The following is a 23,254-nucleotide window of genomic DNA, read 5'->3' as shown; positions in this document are numbered from 1 at the left end:
TTAGAAGGTATTAGAAACTCTTACATTGCAGCATTCTTTCAATTTATTTGTCCTTTTACTCTCTTTCCTATTTTAATGGTCAATATCATGTTTTTCTGACTATTATCAGTATTCACAATTAAATGTTGCCTGAGTATTTCTTCACTATGTTTCCTTACTGATGCCTTAGCATTGTCATTTTCTTATTTGCTACCTTTGTTTTTTGGTGTGTTTTTTTTCTGTTTCAAAGCAGATAATGGGGTTAAGACAATGGGGGTCGGGGGAGAAGCTACCTAAGAAAAGGCACAGGGAAGCCCAGGTACAGAAATCTTCCTGTGACCTCAGTTTGGAGAACAAGGATTTAAACTCAAAGCTTCGTGTTTGGGGTAGCTGTTATTTGTTGAAGGAATATTAGGGCTTCAGCACTTAAAAAGTTGGTGACACAAGACACAGGATTTGACCTTACTAGCTTTAGTTTTCTTATCTGATAATAGAACAAATCATGTATTCTTCACAACACATGTTAGCTGTGATGATGATGAAATGAAATAACCTGTGTAAAACCCCTTAATATAATGCTCAATTTGTTAGGTCCCCATTTTATCCTGAAGTGTTAGTGAAATAATCCAGAGCTGTGGTCAAACACTGGTAGGTTTGTGTTATGTGTGGCTTTTATACATTTAGAAAATGTAGTATGAGCATACACAGGCAGGTATGTAAATAAAAATTCATCATGCTGTATTCTTAATGCTGCCTATATGTAAATTACATCTGTGAAAATGAAATATCAGTATGTAAACTGGACTTTTGGTTGCTGCATGTGGTTAGCTGATTTTTCCATGTATTATACCCAAAATGTGGGACTATTCCATTGTATTCCCCAAGATCAAATATGGTTATTGAGCTGTGGCGAAAAAAAGAAAATATTGTATAATACCTTCCAAATATTTATATCAGGTTTACCATCTTAGTAAGCAAAGTGTTCAGAGACATTTCTTTTTATTTTTAGAAAAAGTATATTCCATCCTAAAATAACATTCCTAATGTTATTAATTCCCAGTATGTAGATCTCTCTCTGATTTGGATATGCCACTCAGAGGTAGAAATACAATGTTAGAGCAAGCAGGGAAATGTGAGAACAGTCTTACACTTTTTGGTCGAGCCTGTGTCTAAAACAGGGGTCTTCAAACTACGGCCCGCGGGCCACATGCGGCCCGCAGAGGAGTCTGATCCGGCCCGCCAGGTTTTTTGGGCAGTGAGCGCAGCCGAGGTGTTACAGTAGGAATTAGTAGTTCATATAGTCCGGCCCTCCAGCTCTCTGAGGGACCGTGATCTGGCCCCCACTTTAAAAAGTTTGAGGACCCCTGGTCTAAAACATGCCTTTGAATGGATGCCTGCCCCCGTTAGCCTGCTATGCACAACCCCGAGGTTTTCTGTGATTAAATGTGTAAGTTCTTTGGGAGGCTCTTGCGTCAGCTCCCTTTCTTCTGTGTCTCAAGTCTGGAGGCAGGAACCACGCTCAGTATCAGGAAAAGTAGGTGTGGACGTTTAGGGCTTGCCGCTCAGCAGCTAGAATGTGGTTGGCAGTCTCCTCCTCTTCCTGCACTTCTGCTCTTCACAGTGTGCGCCCTGGAATGACAGGCATTCCTGTGCGAAGAGAGCCGGCGTGAAGACGTTTTTGTAAGCGCCTCCAGTGCCCGGGCGGGACACAGGGCAGAGAGACTCCGGCAGATTGACCTCATGCCTTTTCCTGATGCCTGGCCGTGACACTGAGAGGAGTGCGCGCCCCTTCCCAGTGGATTTATCTTGTAAGGAGAGTTCGCTTTGGTCCGGGACAGTTTGTTGTCGTGAGATACATCAGACAATATAATCATGGGGCAAGCTGATGTCTCCAGACCGGTAAATCCAGATGCAATTGGTGAGTAATAAAAGGCAAAGAAATAAAATCTTGACAGACGAGGCAGATCTACAGGTGAAGTTGAATATTTTAAAGGGATTTGCATGTAAGGAATTTGATGCTTATAACTTGGGACATTTATAACTTTGAGAAGAATAAATAAAAACATGTCAGCTATTTTTCACTTAATCTACCACACATAGTTTTGTTTTACTTGGTCCCTTTGGAGTTGTTGTTTTTTATATATAATATTGCTAGGAAACCATCTGTTAATTTTTTGACTTTGCAGAAGATAAGAGCTAGAGAAACTCCTTTAGAATTCAGTGGTGTTTTACTAGTATTTTACAGGGCTTGGGCAATTGATAGATATACACGGTATAAAACTAGACCTGTTGACTTCTATAAACAGGACCATTTTAAAGAGTTGATTTAATTTTTTAGACTGATTTATACAATTTCCAAATAAGTCTCAGGCTTTTTCCATTGTGCTGGTCTTTCCATTTCTCATGAGACAATACTTTGTATAAATATTTCTGAAGTCAGTACTTCACATTTGAAGTGTTATTATCTCAGAGGTAGCTAGAGATCAGCCTGATAATTGTGAGTGGAGCTGAGAGTTTCAAAGCTTTTAAGTGAAGTGGAAGTCCATTGTTACTGAAGACTTATTTTTCCAAACTTCTGTGGTTTTGTATACGATGAAGATAGAAAGGAGGGAAAAATAATTTTAAATGGATGTTCATTAAACAGTTGTTAACATTAATCTATTTTTTAAAAAGATGTATACTATTTTATTTTTCCCTCACTTAGGAAGCAACAGAAAACATGTTCAGTCCTAGGCTGCCTTTTTTTTTTCCCCCTTCAAAAATGAAAAATGTGGGTGACTTTAAAAAAGTATCAAAGAGTGGGAACACAGGTTAACACTCCCAAAGGTCTCATGATTTAATGTGATTTAGTTTCTAAAGGTAAATTTTCTCCTGAGAACTTGCCAGGTGAAATTCCTTCAAAGTATTTTTCATGTTTTACTGAATCTGAGGCACATGGATTGCAAAGTGAGTCATTTAGCAATAGATTTTTAACACTGATGTCAGGGCTTGACTCACTTTGCCTTCCTTGGTCCATATCAATGCACTAACTCACAAAAAAGTTTCATAAATAGAGAAAGTTGTAGAAAAGAATATAAAGGACCCTCTGGTCCTCTATAAGTGAAATCTAAAGCAGAGACGTGTCCTATTCTACCTTACCCCTTGCTCTGTGTCCACATCCGCCTTTGCTCTCAGAGGTAACTACGCTCCAGAATTTGGTGATATTAGGCCCAGCCGTTGTGGCTCAGTTATTGAGCCTCAACCTGTGAACCAGGAGGTCATGGTTTGATTCCTGGTCAGGGCATATGCCCTGGTTATGGGCTCAATCCCCAGTGTGGGATGTACAGGAGGCAACCGATCAATGATTGTCTCTCATCGTTGATGTTTCTATTTCTCCCTCTCCCTTCCTCTCTGAAATCAATTAAAATATATATTTTTTAAAAAGGAATTTGGTGAGAATAGTTTTGGGCACTAAATTCTCTTGTGGTTTCAAAGATTAGTTCTTTATTTACAAATATAATAAGGACCTAAATAATGTTAGGCATTTATTTATGAGATGGAAATGAGAGTCTTTGAAAAGCAAGAAAAAGGTAAGCAGGTATAACTTAATGATAGGTGGTGATATTTATGATCATCTATCATTAAGTTATACCTTATATTTTGTATATACTACACACAAAAAATCATTTGAGTAGATAGTTTGATATTTCTTATGCTTCTAAAGAAAAATGAGAATCAAATTCATAAATTTTTCTAACTACAAGTATCCCTAATAAGAGACTTCTAAAGAAGAAATAGAAATCACTCAAATATCTAACAAAAATTTTTATATTCTCTCTAGATTTAATTTGGGGGATTTTATTTCCTATTACCTAGATAATTTCTAGGTGACTATAAGCTATTTTCATGGACAGACTCTGTTTATATTATTTAAATTTAGGATGTACTAATATTCTATTCGAGCAAATCAGGATTGGGTCATGAAGGTTTAACATTGACAACTTTGGGGACTTATACCATCGTTTTAAAGGCTAATGAAATTCAAAAAGCATTTCAATGGGTAAGGAGTCTGAAAAGTCTTAATCAGATTCTTTAAAAGGATGCACATCCAAAGTAAATTAAGACATAAATGATTTGTTTATGTTTCTAGGCCTGTAATATGGTAATAAGTTTTGAACTTTAAAATTGATAGTACTAGTTTTGGGCAAACCAAATGATGTAAAATAAATTACTGAATATATTGAATTGATTTATTATTATTATTATTATTATTATTTTAAAATATATTTTATTGATTTTTCACAGAGAGGAAGAGAGAGGGATAGAGAGTTAGAAACATCGATGAGAGAGAATCATCGATCAGCTGCCTCTTGCACACCCCCCACTGGGGATGTGCCCGCAACCAATGTACATGCCCTTGACTGGAATCGAACCCGGGACCTTTCAGTCCGCAGGCCAACGCTCTATCCACTGAGCCAAACCGGTCCCGGCTGATTTATTATTTTTAAGGCACTGTGAATGTAATAGTAAACCATGTATAGGTATAACTCATATCTAGTTGAGAATTTAAAAAATTAAATTCAAAATATTAATAAATTTGTTTAAGATAAACATTTTTTTTCTAAGTTAGTTGACTCCCTTGACTTATGATGGATATCCAGAGATATTAACCAAGAGGAGTCTGCTTTCAAACAAATAACCTTTGTCTGAGACTCACATGCAAATTTATGAGCTGTTATGTCAATACCCAACTAAATTTTTTTACCATAGAATCTTTTTAACAACTGATGAACTAATTGAGTATTTGACTGCTGGGTAGGAATTTATGCTGTAGTGTTTATTCAAGGAAATAAGTGGTCATCCTCAGAAGTTCATATTTTAAAAATTATCCTTAAGTGAAATATGTTCATAGGAGAATGTCTGTAAATTTACTCAGATAAACTTTCAGCCCAGCCAGTGAGGCTCAGTGGTTGAGCGTTGACCTATGAACCAGGAGGTCATGGTTCAATTCTGGTCAGGGTACATGCCGGGGTTGCAGGCTCACTCCCCATTGTGGGGCATGCAGGAGGCAACAATCAATGATTCTTTTGTCATTGATGTTTCTCTCTCTCTCTTTCTCTCCCTTCCTCACTGAAATCAATAAAAACGTATTTTTAAAAACTTTCAAATAATGCTTCGATCAACATAAAAGCTGTTTCTGTGTTTACCAGAATTCTTTACTTTGTATCACATTAAAACAGCCAGTGCACATGCTCTTAAACCAGGCACAGGCCAGAGAGTCTTAATGACCTCTCCCCGGCCATGGAGTCTGAGACTCTCCTTCTCTTTGCCTTCCATTTCCTATATCTAGCTTTTTTCTTTATTCTTTTTCGACTCTTCACACATCTTTTATTAATTAGCCTCTTTTTTTCTGATTTTCTTTCACATAGGAATTTGTTTTAAAAGATACTGTATTATAATATTTCCACTTACTTACATTCTTTTTTTCATTGTCACCTGATTCATTTTGCTCTGAAATCTGTACATAGTAATGGGAGTAGTACTGGGAATGCTGATTTCAAAATGTATCATTCATCTGAGGCAAAATTAGTAAGGAGACTGCTGGATGAATAACGGTATTAACATAGGAATAAACAGTAGATGGGTTAATTAAAAATAAACTTCATAGGACTTTAAAGAAAAACACTTGGCATTATTTAGTCATCAGAGGTATTGGAGACATAGCTCGTATCTATATAGGTCTAACAATAAATGCTTTCTTCTAAGAAAGAAGGAACCGGCATTCTTTCCGTATAAAATCCAGGAATGAGGAGGCAGCGATAGTACGTATAGGAGTCTTTCGTGGACTGCTTATAGAACTTTCTGCTTTTCGAATGTGGAATACCAATAAAAAATTATTGTCCGCTCTTTCTGCCCCATTGGATTTTCTGAATAATCTATTGTCACAAGAATGTATCCTCCTTTCTTCTTGCCAGTAAAACTTTGGAAAGTTTAAGGTTTTTTTTTGTTTTATTTTGTTTTGTTTTTAATGAGAAAATAATAATTCTAGCACCTGACTACAAAAACTTATTCCCGCCCTGGCCAATGTGGCCCAGTTGGCTGTCATCCTGTCCACCAAAAATGAAAAACGTGGGTGACTTTAAAGAAAAGTATAAAAGAGTGGGAACACCGGTTAACACTCCCAAAGGTCTCATGATTGAATGTGACTTAGTTTCTAAGGTGCGCTTTCTCCTGAGCACTTGCCAGATGAAATTCCTACAAAGTGGGGGCGTGCTGGAGGCAACCCATTGATGTTTCTCTCTCCCTCTCTTTTCCTCCTCCGCCTCTAAAATCAATTTAAAATGAGAAGAAAAAAACAAAACCACCTTACTATTAACTTGGAATTTTTATCAAAAAGTATATACCTCGCCTTAGCTGGATTTGCTGCTCAGTGGATAGAGCGTTGGCCTGCAGACTAAAGGGTCCCAGGTTTGATTTCGTTCAAGGGTACATGCTCTGGTTGCAGGCTCAATCCCTAGTAGGGTGTGTGTAGGAGGCAGCCAATCAGTGATTCTTATCATTGATGTTTCTGTCACTTTTTCCCTCTCCCTTTCTCTCTAGAATCAATAAAAAAAAAAAATAAAAAAAAATTTAAGTGTATATGTCAAGTTGCCAAGGGTAAAGCAGCATCACTTCTTGATGCAATTATGGTCAGAAAACTGTTTTCCCAGGGTTTGAATCTCAGGACTTATAGTACCTGCAAGAACATTGCATAGAAAGCCCTGCTCCCTGACTCTCAGTTCTGTTTCCCAAAGGTCAGAGCTGTGCGGGACTTCCAAGGAAAGCTATGGGCCTGCACTGGACAGAGCCTGCTTTGTTCATCAGTGACAGCTTTTGCTTTAATTCTTTTTCTAAAACAGTTCTTTAAATCCAATAATAATCTTTTTTTTAGAAGGTATAAGTAAGTACAATAATGTAAGTACTGTAAATTTTCTCCATTTACAAAGTTCTGATGCTGTTAAAAAGCTTGTGTAAAAGCAAGATCTGTTACAAGGTTGATGGGCATAAAAGATAAATAAACAAACTATTAGATTATAAATAGAAGGAAACACAATATATGTAAGTGAAATCATTATGCTGTACACCTTAAACTGAAGAAAGAAAAAAAAAGAAATTGGCACCTCTTGACAATGTAATAAGTATCTTATTGCAAAAAACAAACAAAAAAAAAACTATAGATTTTTAAATTTGGGGCAAATAACTGATTACAATAAAAGTTTTATGGATGTCGAAACCGGTTTGGCTCAGTGGATAGAGCAGGGGACTGAAGGGTCCCAGGTTTGATTCCGGTCAAGGGCATGTACTTTGGTTGTGGGCACATCCCCGGGGGGCGCGGTGTGCAGGAGGCAGCTGATCGATGTTTCTAACTATCCCTCTCCCTTCCTCTCTGTAAAAAATCAATAAAATATATATATTTTAAAAAGTTTCATGGGTAAAATGGGACTTTATACACTTTAAATCTAGATTTTTTAAAAAACCCAATAAGGTATAAGAAATAGAGGTAGAACTAAGACTCAGTAATTTTGTTGCTTATCACCAAACCTAGTGACAGGGAGAAGGTAGTGAAGGCTATGTTAAAAAGTAAGTTTTCTATTGATTCCAATTGCCTGTACCTTACCTTGCCTTCCAACATGGTTGATTAAGAATTGGTTGTAGCCGAAACCGGTTTGGCTCAGTGGATAGAGCGTCGGCCTGTGGACTGAAGGGTCCCAGGTTCGATTCCGGGCAAGGGCATGTGCCTTGGTTGCGGGCACATCCCCAGTAGGGGGTGTGCAAGAGGCAGCTGATCGATGTTTCTCTCTCATCGATGTTTCTACCTATCTATCCCTCTCTCTTCCTCTCTGTAAAAAATCAATAAAGTATATATTAAAAAAAAAAAAAAAAGAATTGGTTGTAATATGGATTCTAAAATGAGTACTATCTTTGACATAGGGTTTATTGTTGAACTCTGTTTTATCCCTTATCTCTAAAAGGTAAAGTCAGTATAATAATGCATCTATAGCAAATAATTAATGATAACTTTATTGATGAAAAATGCTAAGTAAATTTTAATAAGAATTCACATTTATTTTAAAATCACCCTAGAAATTCACCTGGAACAACTAAAACTAAAAAAATTGAATTAAATGTTTGCCATAAAAACTTGGGAGTTGAAAAAAGAAACTACTAAAACTCTGCTTAATACATATTATAGAAACAAGCCTATGAAATGTGAGATGCTATAACTTGAATGAGGGAGTAAAATATTTTAAATACCAGGGCATGGTTTCAGGGTATTACTCAAACGGGAAACTCCAAGCTCCGATTTGATTAGTTATCTTCCTCTCCCAACACCGCCCCCTCCAGAAAACATCAAGACCTCCAACTCTAACTTGCTTTCCTAGTTGCCTGCAGCTGCGTGACTCAAAGAAAAAGGTGTTTTCTTTGGAACACACAATCATAAAACTAAAGCCAGCATCCTACACCCTGTTTTCTGTCAAGCAAAAGGAAACTTGGAGGGAAACTACCCTGCGTTGGCTCTCACGGAAAGAATGGGGTCATAAAGCCATTTTTAAACTTCATAATTAGTTTAAACAGAAATAATGGAATATCCAAATGTGGCTCCAAGCCTGTATTTCTTGTCAAATTGGAAATGAGAGGGAGATGGTCATAAAATCAGAAGTATTGAGAACAAGTGGTTGATGTACAAATTTGCTTAAGAACAGTTTCAAATTCACGTCTCTCTTATGAGTATGCTAGAGGCCCAGTGCACTAATTCATGCACAGGTTGGGGCTGGCCAGGAGGAGGAGCCCCACGAGGGCTTCAGGGCATGTCCAGCCCATCTCACTCAGTCCAGATAAGCCAAATCCAAGCAGCAAGCTAACCTACCAGTCAGAGTATCTGCCCCCTGGTGGTCAGTGCATGTCATTAGTGGTTGAGCAGCCTTAGCATATCATTAGCATATTATGCTTTGATTGGTTGAACTGACAACCAGACACTTAGCATATTAGGCTTTTATTATATAGGATAACAAATCTGAGGTATAATTGTATCAAAAATAAAAAAGAGGGCCGAAACTGGTTTGGCTCAGTGGTAGAGCGACGGTCTGCGGACTGAAAGATCCCGGGTTCGATTCCGGTCAAGGGCATGTATGTTGGCTGCGGTCACATCCCCGGTAGGGGATGTGCAGGAGGCGGCTGGTCGATGTTTCTCTCTCATCGACGTTTCTGGCTCTCTGTCTCTCTCCCTTCCTCTCTGTAAAAAATAAATAAAATATATTTTTTTAAAATTAAAAATAAATAAATAAAATAAATAAAAAAGAGGGATGATTTTTAGGTATATGAATATACTTTTTGATGTATAATTTATTTGTTAGTTTCTCTTTCTATTGCAGTTTTCTAAGTGATGGAATTGAATTTTCTTCCCGTCAGACATTAATTTATAGTCAGAAACCTAACTAGTGTACCAGTTTTGATGGATCCAAGAATGCTCCAGAGATTAGTGACTTCAGTTAGATATAGTCAGCCAGCCCCTGCCCTCAAGGATTTATGTGTACTCTCAAACCCTTCATTCTACAGCTGGAAAGTTGTTGTTTTTTAAAAAAATATATTTTATTGATTTTTCATAGAGAGGAAGAGAGAGGGATAGAGAGTTAGAAACATCGATGCGAGAGAATCATCGATCAGCTGCCTCTTGCACACCCCCCACTGGGGATGTGCCCGCAACCAAGGTACATGCCCTTGACCGGAATCGAACCCCGGACCCTTCAGTCCGCAGGCCGACACTCTATCCACTGAGCCAAACCAGTCCTGGCTACAGCTGGAAAGTTTTACAGCTGGTGAATTTAGATCACCTTTAAATTTGGTTTCTAACTCCTTTAGCACAAGATTTTACTCATGGCAAACAAGGGTAGTATAGTCCTGGCCTGTCGACCAAGGGACTGAAGGATCCCAGATTTTATTCCAGCCAAGGGCATGTACCTTGGTTGTGGTTACATCCCCAGTGGGGAGTGTGCAGGAGGCAGCTGATCGATGTTTCTCTCTCACCCATGTTTCTAACTCTCTATCCCTCCTCCTTCCTGTAAAAAGTCAATAAAATATATATTTAAAACAACAACAAGAGTGGTATACTTAAAGAATACAGGACTAGAAGGTATCGTTTGAGTATCCCAAATCTGCTCACTTTAACATTACTTGTCATTACTTTAAATACCAAAAGAATATATCCTTGAGTGGTTTAATTTGCTTACTGTTTCAGACTATGATTTTTAAAAATATATTTTATTGATTTTTTACAGAGAGGAAGGGAGAGGGATACAGAGTTAGAAACATTGATGAGAGAGAAACATCCATCAGCTGCCTCCTGCGCACCTTCTACTCAGGATGTGCCCGCAACAAAGGTACATGCCCTTGACCGGAATTGAACCTGAGACCTTTCAGTCCACAGGTTGATGTCTAGCCACTGATCCAACCCGGTTAGGGCCAGACTTATTTTTATGTGGTAAATAATTCTTTTTTTTTGGAAGCCTAACGTATAAAAAGGATTGTTTTATTTTGTATATTTATGTGTATGTTGGACTTCATTGTGAGGGTTTGAAAGCTCTCACTTCCCATTGTAAAAAGTAAATTTCTTTTTCCAATTATAAAAGCCATACATGTTTATTGTTTTAAAAAAAATATATAGAAAGCTAGCAAGAAGAAATACAAGTCTCTCATAATCCTATTATTATAATATGTTTACATTTTGGCTTAGTTCCTTCAGTCTTCTTTTTAACAAAAATTAGCATCATAGTTTAAATAATGTGATATATAATTTACGTATATATTTATATTTTACTTTTAATCTAGGATTATTACTCTAGAAATCATCTTAATGATTATGTATTAGAGGCCTGATGCACGAAATTCGTGCAAGGGGCTCAGCCCTCACAGCCCCAGCTGCCTTGCGGCTCCGGCTGATAAGATTGTTGTGGAAGGTTGTTCCGCAAAGTCATTCCACTGTCCAGTCTAATTAGCATATTAGCTTGTTATTATATAGGATTGTTTTATATTAATTTTTCTCTTTTTTTTGTTTTTGGTTATTCCTTAACCAAGAATATTTTTTCCATTGACTTTTAAAGGGAGTGATAGGGAGGGAAGGAAGGAGGAAGAGAGAGAGAGAGAGAGAGAGAGAGAGAGAGGGAAACACAGATAGGCTGTCTCCCAAACTCACCCCAACTAGAGCCAGGGAGTGAACCTGTAACTCAGCTATGTGCCTTTGACTGGGAATCAAACCCAAGACCCTCTGGTACTCAGGTCAACAATCTAACCGCTGAGACACACCATATAGGACTATTTTATATAAATTGTTCGGTTTATTCATACACCTATTGTTGTACATTCAACTCATTTCCAATGATTTACCACCCTAAGTAAAATCATATCAGAATAACATCTTCGAGAAGCTTTTATTAGAAAAAAAAATAGTCATATAATTTATATAGAGTTGAAATTAAAATTTTGGGGGGGGAAATGTGCATGACCCTAGCCACTATTCTAAGTTACAAATAATACCTAGTTAGATAACAATCAATATATGCCCAAATGGAATTTGATAGTGAGAGATCAATACTTGTTTCATAGACTCTTCAAAGTTGGATCTAGGCAGACTGCTGAGTAGATCTTTCCTATGAATTTTACCATTAGTCTACTTTCAGTCTGCTACCATTCTTTCTTGAAAATAGTCTTGGTGCTGAAACCTGTTTGGCTCAGTGGTAGAGCGTCGGTCTGCAGACTGAAAGGTCCCAGGTTCGATTCCGGTCAAGGGCATGTACGTTGGTTGTGGGCACATCCCCGGTAGGGGGTTTGCAAGAGGCAGCTGGTCGATGTTTCTCTCTCATCGACGTTTCTGACTCTCTATCTCTCCCTTCCTCTCTGTAAAAAGTCAATAAGATATATTTTTAAAGGAAGGAAGGAAGGAAGGAAAGGAAAGGAAGAAGGGAGAAGGGAGAAGGGAGAGAAAAGAAAAGAAAAGAAAATACTCTTGGATTTAAGTAGGGAAGGCTTGACTGGCTGCCTCCCCACTGTCATTTAGTTATTTGAAGGTCCTACCCTTACTATGTAGGACATTTGATAGAATCAAGTTTTTGTGATTTCCCTTTGGTGTCAGCAAAATGAGTTGAGGGTGCAAAGAAAAGATTATTTACTTCTTTCCCATTTCATTAAGTAGGAGGTGTGCAGGAGGCAACTGGTTGATGTTTCTCATTGATATTTCTAACTCTCTCTCCCTCTCCCTTCCTCTCTGTAAAAAAAAAAAATCAATTAAATATTTTTTTAAAAAAGATCTGCATCCCATTTATGTCACTTATGCTATATGCAAATAGAAAGCCTCTAAAAAATGAAGCATACAAAGAAAAGCAGTCCAATGGTGGGAGGGGGGGGGGGCGCAACCAGATGACAGTATAAAGTGCTGAAGTTAAATTTAAAAAAACCGCAACTCCCAACTGAAAACACTATACCCAGTGCAAATATCCTTCCAAAATGGTTAACTGAAATTATCCTAGTTGGAAATATAGAATTGCAGAAAGAAATAGAGTATCTGAAAAAGCAAATATTAAATAATATTTTTTGTTAAAACAACAATAATGTTTTCTGTTATATTGTTATGTATATGTAGTAAAACATGACTGTTTACACAAAGAGCAAATAGAGTTGAAATGTTGTAAAATTCTTGCAATAAGTAGTAAACACTATCTTAAAGTAGATTGTAACAAGTCAAGAATGAAGAGTCCCTGGCCAAGTAAATCAGTTTATTAGAGCATCATCCCAATATACCAAGGTTGCCCTAGCTAGTTTGGCTCAGTTGATAGAGTATCAGCCTTCAAACTGAAGGGTCCTGGGTTCAATTCTGGTCAAGCAGGTTTCACTCTCCTAATTGTAGACTCAATCCTTGGCTCTGGACTCTCACATAGTTGTTTCTCTCTGTGTGTCTCTCCTCCTCTCTTCCACTCTCTCTAAAAATTAATAGAAACGTATCCTCAGGTGAGGATTGACAAAAATAAGTGTCTAACTCTACTGGTTTGGTTTGTAGACTGAAAGGTCCCAGGCTCGATTCCTGTCAAGGGCACATGCCCAGCCGGATTGCAGGCTCAATCCCCAGTAGGAGGCATGCAGGAAGCAGCCAATCAATGATTCTTTCTCGTTATTGATATTTCTATCTCTCTCCCTCTCCCTTTCTTTCTGAAATCAATAAAAATATATTTTTTTAAAAATGTCCAAAGAAGCAATATTCAGAGAAGCAGCCAATGAATTTATAAATAAGTGGAACAACAAATCAATGTTCTCTCTTTCCCTCTCCACTCCTTTCTCTCCCCTTCCTCTCTCTAAAATCACTTTTAAAACAATGAATGCACAGAGCAAGACAAATAGAAAGTAGAGCAAAATGGTAGACTTAAGCCCAACTGTGTCAGTAAATTCATTAACTATAAATGGATTAAACTCTCTAAAAGACAACAATTATCAAACTAAATAGAAAAACAAAGTCAAGGCAAAAGTGTTATTAGAGTGATATGAGGCATTTCATGATAAATGGATCTATTCAACAGGAAGATATAACTCTAAATTTGTATATACCTAATAACATAGCTTTAAAGTATATCAAGCAAAAATTAATAGAACTATAAAGAAGAGACAAATCCACTTTCATTGGTAGAGATGTTAACATACTTCTCTCAGTAACTGACAACACATCAGAAGGATGTTATTGATTTATGCACTATGATTACCCAACTTGACCTAATTGGCATGGATAGAACACTCACTCAGTAACTGCACAGTACACTTTCTTTCTAAGTGCACACGGAACATACTATATTAAAATAACTGCAGACTTTTATATTGATTTTTTAAACATGTGTTTATTGATATTTAGAGAGAAAGGAAGGGAGATAGAGAGAAGAGAAAGAGACGTTGCTGTGAGAGTGAAACCTGCTTGTCTTGTACCTGGGATCAAGCCGGAAATCTGGGCATGTACCCTAACCGGGAATCCAATCAGAAACCTCTGGTGCACGGGACAACACCCAGCCAACTGGGCCACGCCAGCCAGGACTATATTGTTTATTTTTAATTTAAACTATATCCTAAACTGAGAAACTCAGGGAGACCCTCACAGTTCTGTAGGAATTATACATGTGTATGAGTAAGAAACACCGGAATTATGCCATGATCTTCTAGTTCATTTTTCTTCAACAATGTATTAGGTTACAGGCATGCAGAGAATATTTGTCTCTGTCTCTTTTAACATGTATCAGGTTTCTAGATAACAATCTGGGATTGGGTTTAACAAACCTGTGTGATCATAAGATTCACTTGGGAAGATTTTTAAGAATAAGTTTTATTGATTTTAGCAAGAGGGAGGGAGAGGTAGAAACATCTATGTGAGAGAGAAACATCAATCAGCTGCCTCCTGCACCCTCCCCTACTGGGGATCAGACCCGCAGCCCAGGCTCGAACAGGTTACCTTTTGGTGCACAGGATGACGCTCAGTCCACTGAGCCACACCCATGGGGCACCTTGAAGATTTTTAAAAACAGATTTCTAGTCCTGGCCGGTTTGGCTCAGTGGATAGATAGAGCATCAACCTGACTGAAGGTCTCCGGGTTCAATTCCGATCAAGGATACATGCCCAGGTTGTGGGCTAGATCCCCAGTAGGGGGCATGCAGGAGGCAGCCAGTCAATGATTCTCTCTCATCATTGATATTTCTATTTCTCTCTCTCCCTTCCTCTCTGAAAGCAATAAAAATATATTTAAAAGAAACCAGATTTCTAAGTCCCACCTTCCGGAGATTCTGTATTTTGAAAAGGCAACTGGGCTGATTCCAAAGTATTTGAACAGATTTGGGAGTCACTGAAGTAGTGTTCTGTTTCTCATAGGGAGAAGAGGGAGGTGGAATGAAAAGAATATGAGAATATAAGAAAATGAATGAATACATTTGGATTAATAACTAGTTCAGGGTTGGGTACGAGCTGAACCCCACTACATGAGGCAAGAGGCATATCCACTTCTAAAAGTTATATAAACATTAAAATTAAGTACATTTACATGAAGCACCAAAGGAAAAAATCCTCTTTTTACTGACTATATTCAGTGACTTTTTAAAAAATGTATTTTTTATTGATTTCAGAGAGGAAGGGAGAGGAGAGAAAGAGAGAGAAACATCAAAGATGAGAGAGAATCATAGATTGGTTGTCACCTACACGGCCCCCACTGGGGATTGAGCCTGCAATCTGGGTATTTGCCCTTGACCAGAATTGAACCCGGTACCCTTCAGGTACCCTTCAGTCCACAGGCTGATGCTCTAACCACTGAGCAAAACCAGCGAGGGCTCAGTGACTTTCTTTTCATAAAGAAGAAGAGGGCTCTTTTAGCAATAGATGGAATAGTGGACACATGCATTTTTTAAATCATAAGCTGTTGGTATTTTCCACACATGCTTTACTTTTTTTTATATAAACAGCACTTGTTTTTAGTTCATATGCTAGCAGGCATATATTTAAAAGGATATCATGATTTTATTGTTTTTAATATTTAAGAGAAAGGGGAGAGATAAATGTATTGTTCAATATAATGAAGAATTAATGGGATTGAACTAAGTTCTACTTTAGAAATGATTAGCTGTCTGAGAAGGCGGTGGGAGCAGGCTAGATTGGCTCTATGTCAGTTTAGGACTTGGCAGATGGCCTTTCCTGCGAAAATATTAGCATCTAACATTTCTAACGCCTTTTTTTTTCTTTGTAAAAGCATCAAATACTACTAATAACTTTTTTTTTTTTAAGTATTATTAGTCTGTGGGTTTTTTTGTTTTGTTTTGTGGTTGGGTTGTCTTTTTTTAAATGTACCCCATTACTCGTAAGTAAACAAGCATTGTCCTATGTCTTTTAGAAGTTCACTCAATTAGCAGGATATTTAAAATTTCAGTCCCTCCTTTCCTCTGCAAGTAAGGTTACAATTTGAGAATAAGTTTATGTTACTTAGCTCCATTCTGAAAGGTCACATTAACATATGTTAAATGTTACGATAGGTTGATGTCTGATGGACATTCCACAATTGGGGGAATATTGTCTTAGTTAAAGCACTAACTTAAAAGCAATACCGTGTGTTTGCTCTTGGGGGTTCACTCAGGGTCCCATTGAGGGGGGATTGTTATGACAGGAGTCCTTCTAATGTCTCTGGCAGCTACACTTTTTAAAGTATGGTCCACTTTCACCATCAGACCCCACTGCATTTCATATGGGAGTTAAAGTAGTTGAGACCCAGGATGCCCGTAACTAAATCCTGCAACTGGGAAGGAGAGAGTCCCTGTCCTCCGGCCTCTGGATCTGCTGTACTTCAGTCACCAGGACCCTCTTTGGCCCTGTCATCTGGATACACCAAAATAAAGCATCAGCAGCCATTGCTACAGTCATAATTACCTTGTAATTATGGTTATGGACATCTGACCTTCATCAGTGGACTTCCCTAGACTCACATCTATCAATTAGATAAATATTGATTTTTAATTTGTTTTTCAAAAAGTTAATGCATCTTGATTGTATATTTTCTCTTATGAAAATATATCTACAGTATTAAAAATGATTTTTAGTGATGTTATTATGTCCTTTTATATCCCCCAAAAAGGTGCTATTTACTCCAGTGGAAACTTTTTTTACAATAAACATGTTAACGTGATAATACAGTAGGTGGTCCTTGATGTATTTCTATAAAGTAAAGGTCCCACTTTCATTTCAGGACTGTTATTCCACATGACTCTCTTCTTTTCTTCTCCTCTAGACTTCTCCAGAGAACCCTGGGACAGTAGGTGGAGTGCAAAACTATATTGTGTTGCCTTCCTGCTTTTTTTTGTTGCCTTCCTGCTTTTTAAAAGTATTATTCTTGGCCCGGTCTTGGCTGCTCCTTTCTCTGCCACTAAAGCTACCTAACTAAACCCTGCATGTATAGTCATTACGAAGGACTTACTTCTGGCCTTACATTTCAATCCTGTACATTTATCATGGCAGTTATGTTTCTTGTGAAATCCTTAAAATCAGAGTTGTCCCTAAAACAATATTGTGATAAGCAAACTGGAATCCCATCTCAACTCTGCTTTTAAACCACTGCCCTCTGTGCCCCGCTCCCCCACTCAGTCCCCTCACAGCGCTCCAGAACTCCCTAGCGTCTTGTGAAGGCAGAAAATAATCTGAAAAACAGATTAAGTAAGGTGTTAACACTTAATGTGTCACCCCCTCTCTGAACTACTTACACCCTCTTTCAGGATGTAAGAGGAGGATGGGGAGAGGGCAGTGTTCACTCACAAATGGTGGAATTCCCTGCTTCAGCGCCAGGGGATAGCAGTGTGAGCGGGGGAGACCTTCCCATGCCACAGAATGAGCAGGGCGACAGCAGTGGGCTCCATGGGCCACGATCTCATGCATGGTGGGAAGACATCCACAGTTGTTGGTGTGCCTTTAAGAGATTTTGAGCTGGTTATAATCATCTCATTGAATTTTTATCCTAAAATGATGTCAACTTGGTTGGGTTCGTTTTCCTCCTCAGTAGCTTCTGTCATGGATTCTGATGTTTGGTGTCTGTGTGATGTCTGCATGATTGTTTATCATTGCTGTGATCCTTTCCAGCTACAACAGGAAGAGAGGGGCAGGGCCATTTCGAGGTGGTGCCGGAATAACGAATCGGCTCTTCTCTCCCCTCTCACCAGCGGCAGAAGCAGCAGGCCAGCCCGCCGCCGGCCCCGGCATGGCCATGGACAGCGTGGAGGCGGGCGGAGACCTGACGCCTCCCACCAAAAGGAAGAGCAAGTTCTCAGGCTTCGGCAAGATCTTCAAGCCCTGGAAATGGCGCAAAAAAAAAAGTAGCGATAAATTCAAAGAGACATCAGAAGGTGAGATATTAAAATTTGCATACTTATATGCAATAGGGTGGTGATGACCTGGGGGTAGAGGGGGAGGGACTGAGGGAAGGAGGATAAAGGGAAGAGGGAAATGGGAGACATCTGTAATACTATCAACAATAAAAATATATATTGTGAAAAGATAAAGATTTAGATATATGTTCTGAGTTAATGAGGTCCTTATTTTATTTTTTATTTTTTTTTCATATATTTTATTGATTTTGTACAGAGAGGAAGGGAGAGAGATAGAGAGTTAGAAACATCAATGAGAGAGAGTCATTGATCAGCGGCCTCTTGCACACCCCCTACTGAGGATATGCCCGTAACTAAGGTACATGCCCTTGACCGGAATTGAACCTGGGACCCCTCAGTCCCCAAGCCGATGCTCTATCCATTGAGCCAAACCAGTTTCAGCGAGGTCCTTATTTTAGAAGTTACCTAACTTTCATTCCTCTCTCAGGCTTTGATAACCCCTATTTGAAGAGGGAATTGAATCTTTTAGAATTAAAAAACCAAGTGGTTACTCACTAAGCCTTATTTACTATAAAGTCTCATTCCCAAGTTAATATATTGATGGGACTAAAGTTTATCAAGTGGTGCCCTATCCGGTTTGGCTCAGTGGATAGAGCGTCAGCCTGCGGACTGAAGGGTCCCAGGTTCGATTCCGGTCAAGGGCATGTACCTTGGTTGCGGGCATCTCCCCAGTAGGAGGTGTACAGGAGGCAACTGATTGATATTGCTCTCCCATCAATGTTTCTAACTCTCTATCCCTTTCCCTTCCTCTATGTAAAAATTAATAAAAAATATATTTTTTTTTAATAAAATAAAGTTTATCAAGTGTAAATAGAGTTTCTAAACTATAGCAAATCTTAGATGCTTCTTTTTTCCTACTCTGGCCACTTTCTCCCAGAGAAAGTATATTCATAAATAACTTATTGAAATTTTAATTGAAAAAAATAAAATTATATAAGAATAGTTCCTTTTTGGGAGAACTATTTTCATAATAACACAGCATATGAAAGAAATTAAGTTTTTTAATTTAAAGGGAGTTTTCCTGTTCTTTTCTTTCCAGAGACTAGAAAATTGAACCACTTTATACTTTTACCTGTGGAGTTAGAAAGAATGCTTAAAGTTAAATTTACCACATTTCTAAGTGCTGTTTTCCAATTTAATGTTAGTTTTAGAGCGAAAAATATCTATGCGCAAACCAAGAGAAGAGCTGGTTAAACGAGGGGTTCTGCTGGAAGACTCTGAACAGGGTGAGTTTGCACACAAATGGTATGTGCCTGTCTATACACTTGGTTTTTGGTTCTGACTAGGTATTTGAATTTTCTTTCATTCGTTTGCCATTAATGGGGGTGGGAGATCAACTTTAAAAACAAAACAAAAACTATTCATCTAGAATTTTTTTTATGTCTATTAAAAAATAAAAAACTCAATAGGAAAGTCTACAAAAGCATTGAATTCACTAAAGAATCTGTGAAAGCTGGATATATATATATAAACCTATGTGAGACATGTCCAGAACTTTGCATATATCCAACAAAAATTTGTATGCATGTGTATCGAGATATGTACAAATATCCTTATAGCAGCAGTATTTACTAACAATAGAGCAAAATTGGAAACAACCCTATAATAGTAAAATATAACGTGATACATTTATAAAATAAAACACTTACACAGCAGTGAAAATAAACTACACCTACATGCTATAATACCAAGCTCATAAGTAATACTGAGCAATTAAGTCAGTTATGAAAAAATATGTTGTATTACCTCTGTAAATGTAAAGGAAAAATAGGCAACATTAAAAATACAGATTTTGGAGATGTGTGCTTAACTGGTTAAACTATAATTTATAAAATAAAAAAATAGAAAGAAAGAAAGGATTGTCACAGAGGTAGGAGAGAGATTGCTTTGTGGGAGAAGGAAAAGAATGTTACCAAGCAGAAAAGGAGTTTTCTGGGGTCTGGAAACATTTCTTAATGCCCATGATGATCATACGAGTCTTCTCCTCATAGTATGTCATTGAAATTTACATGTATGTCCTATGCATTTTTCTCTACTGATGTTATACTTAGTGATAAAAAATTAAATATTAATAAGATATTTTTATAGAATTTAATGCCATTTTACCTATTTTTGATTTAAGGAGGGCATTTATTTTTGTGGGAATGAAAAAATAAATGAAAGATTAAAACATACTAGTGAGAATAACAGAGTGTTATTGTTTTTGTTTTTTTGACAAAAAGTCAAATTAGGGGTATAAGTATAAAATTATTTTATTTTAATAATTACCTCCTAATTTCTTTCATTAAAGTTCATTTTCTGGCAGGGGTAGAGGACAATTGTTCACCTTTCAGTCCATGTCTGAATTATCTGGCTGTGATCTTGACTTCTGAAATTGAGTGAAGGATCGTTGGAGAACACATTCTCTGTGCCAGCTGCAGTACTTAGTCGCTTCTTTTTTCCTTTCTTTTGTTCCTTTTTTCCTTTCTTCCAAGTTTTTAAAATATATCATATCCTTTGGATAATAGGAGAAAGGAGCCAAACTGATGGCATATTATATGGAGAGAGACAGAAACATCAATGATAAAAGCGAATCATTGAGATATCTCTCTCTCTCTCTCTCTCTTTCTCTCTCCCTCTCTCTCCCTCTCTCTCCCTCTCTCTCTCTCTCTCTCCCTCTCTCTCTCTCTCCCCCCCCCCTACATTTTTTGACCAAATTTATCTCATGCCCATATTGCTGTCCTAATCTTCTGTTTGTCTATCATAAAGATCATGTTTTGGGAAAGGGAGAAGTAGAGGGAGAGGAAAGAGAGAGAGAAACATCGAAACATTGACATAAGAGAGACACATTAATTGGTTGCCTCCCTTGGAATCAGGACTCAAACCCAAGACCCTTCGGTGTGTGGCGGCACTAACCACTGATCTACACCAGCCAGGTTTTCACTTTCATTCAATCTCTTTGCCCTCTGCTTCCTATTGGCTCTGGCTTAAGGTTGTTATTGCCTAGGAGCTCAAAGGCCCAATTGATAAATGAGTTGCAGCCATTGGACAAGATGCCATTATGCCAATCAAAAAACGGACCTAAGCTGTATTCTATAAGAACAAACTCAGAGATGGCCCTCAGGCCCTGACATATATTTATAGTTTAGGCCAAAAGCAGTGTTTGAACCTTAAAGATCTTTTCATATTTGAAGATGGCTTTTGCTTGATTATGGTTTTAACTTTACTATATTTTAAAATACTTATTAGATTTTCTGAGAGGGAGGCCATTCAGAGGCATTAAAGCCAGATACTTCTGCTTCATTCTGTTAGCATTGCAGAGTATTAAGAAATATTATTAAGAAATAATAAAATAAGAAATTTTACTTCAAAGTAGGCAATCCCGATTAAGTAACTTGGAAGAGAACTGATTGCTTTTACATATATTTTACTAATATGTGCTGAGTAGAAACCAATGAATGATGTGTCTTTACCTTTCACTATATTGTTTTCAAAAGTAGCAGTCTAGCTGAGACGGGTTTGGTTCAGTGGATAGAGTAGGGGTGTCGAACTCAATCAGAGAAGGGGCCAAAATCTAAAATCCAGCCTAAATCGCGGGCCGAATGGTTTACTGAACAGTCATAAACTGACAATGTCATAAACTGACAGCAGAGTGCAGTGATGACAGCGCGGTGCGGGCCACATTGCAAGGCCTGGCGGGCTGCATTTGGCCCGCGGGCCTTGTGTTTGACACATGTGGGATAGAGCATCAGTCTGCGGACTGAAGCGGGTCCCAGGTTCGATTCTGGTCAAGGGCATGTGCATTGGTTGCGGGCACATCCCCAGTGGGGGTGTGCAAGAGGCAGCTGGTCGATGATTCTCTCTCATCGATGTTTCCAGCTCTCTATCCCTCTCCCTTCCTCGCTGTAAAAAAAAATCAATAATATATATTAAAAAAAAAAAAAAGTAGCATTCTTTGTTGGCATTGAATGAGATGATTCATTGCTCTATGTTCCAGAAAGACCTGTTTTTGTTAACGCTGGTCTGAATTAACATAAGTAGTAACTTACTACATTTGCATAATTGTTGTACTCTTGCCTCTCCCCATTAAAAAAGAAAATAGCGTAGTTATCAGAATCTCATATTTAGAATTACATTTTTATTCAGTGCTCATTTGCCTTAGTGCTCACTACTCTTAGCCCAAGCTCCGCCTCTTATTTAGCCTGCGTGAAGGACACTCTGAATAAAGGGCACCATCTAAAGAGCATCTAGTTCCATTCGCACCCTAGGAGCTGAGACAGAGTTTTTAGTCTCCAGCCTCAGGCGTGGTTTGTTTTTGTTTTTAGTTTTCTCTCCAAAGGAGTATAGAAAAACCTCAGCAGTAGCTGGGAATGCTTGTCTAATTGCTCCATGAAGGAGTCTTACCTACAATTTTCATAGTGATGAGTGGTCAGCCCAAAGCCTTCAGCCTAGTGATGATTCCTGCAGTTTAGTTTGTATTTCATATTTATCTCTGATGCATCTGTCAGTTCTACCCTTTACTCTTGACCCACAATACCCACAGGCACCCTCTGCTGCTTCTCACCTATGTATTCTAACAGTAGCTCATTATTCGTTTTCCTGTTCAATCACTGTGCAATCCATCCTCCTCACAGCTCTGAGTTAACCTTCTAACAGGCAGGTCAGATCAGATCTCTCTCCTACTTTTATTCATTTGCTTCCTGTTACCTACAGGATTCAGTCCGGGCTCTTTTACATGATGTTTGGTATCTTTCATAGCCTGGCTCTTGCTTGCTTCTCCAGTCCTATCCATAACTTTTCCTTTATATGCATCTGTTCTACTATCAGACTTACTAGTTGCCAGTTCCCAAAAATGTCAAATAATTTCACATCTTTATACATGCTGTTCCTTCTTCCTAGATACATTAATGAATCTATCTCATTATCAGTCTAATATGTTCCTATCCTTCCTTTAAGACCAAGCTTAGCTATCACTTTCTGTAAAGTTTTTCTAACCCCATTCTCACCCCAAGATCTAAATGATAAGCTAAAAAGGAAGAGGAGGGAGTGGGATAAGATGACTATGCCAGTTTCATCAGTTTGCCCTTTCCGGTTGGACCTTGCAGATGGTGAGGATCCAGGAAAGTTGAACCATGCCGTGTTAAAGAATGGCCACACCACCCCCATTGGGGATGCCAGATCTTCTAGTCCAGTCCCAATAGAGGAAGAACCAGAAAGAATAGCAAGTCTTGGGAAACCTGTTCCAGAAGAGGATCCAAAGAAGCAACTAGGTAAGAAACTGGATTTTTGAGTTTAAGAACCATGGATTTAAAAAAAAAAAAAAAAAGAGGCTGGCTGTTGTGCC

At 38.1% G+C, this 23,254-nt stretch overlaps 1 protein-coding gene across 7 annotated transcripts in view; it reads left to right on the top strand.

Annotated features, from left to right (window-relative positions):
- The window catches only part of PHACTR4 (phosphatase and actin regulator 4), a 67,005-nt gene that overhangs the window by 26,724 nt on the left and 17,027 nt on the right, over window positions 1-23,254 (top strand). Inside the window, exons 3-7 of one of the 7 annotated variants that reach the window (XM_084874932.1) lie at window positions 1,601-1,897; window positions 16,785-16,808; window positions 17,707-17,889; window positions 19,077-19,157; window positions 23,016-23,180. In XM_084874932.1, coding sequence (XP_084731058.1) covers window positions 1,852-1,897; window positions 16,785-16,808; window positions 17,707-17,889; window positions 19,077-19,157; window positions 23,016-23,180 — 499 coding nt within the window. In that variant the 5' untranslated portion in view covers window positions 1,601-1,851. Of the gene's footprint in view, window positions 1-1,600; window positions 1,898-16,784; window positions 16,813-17,706; window positions 17,890-19,076; window positions 19,158-23,015; window positions 23,181-23,254 lie in introns of all 7 variants that reach the window. The other 6 variants (XM_084874935.1, XM_084874938.1, XM_084874934.1 and 3 more) reach the window with 6 other exon arrangements.

This window comes from Pipistrellus hanaki (genome assembly GCF_964339955.1).
Source record: "Pipistrellus hanaki genome assembly, chromosome: 2".
Classification (NCBI taxonomy): Eukaryota; Metazoa; Chordata; class Mammalia; order Chiroptera; family Vespertilionidae; genus Pipistrellus; species Pipistrellus hanaki.
This window is presented reverse-complemented; position numbering and strand designations above follow the sequence as displayed.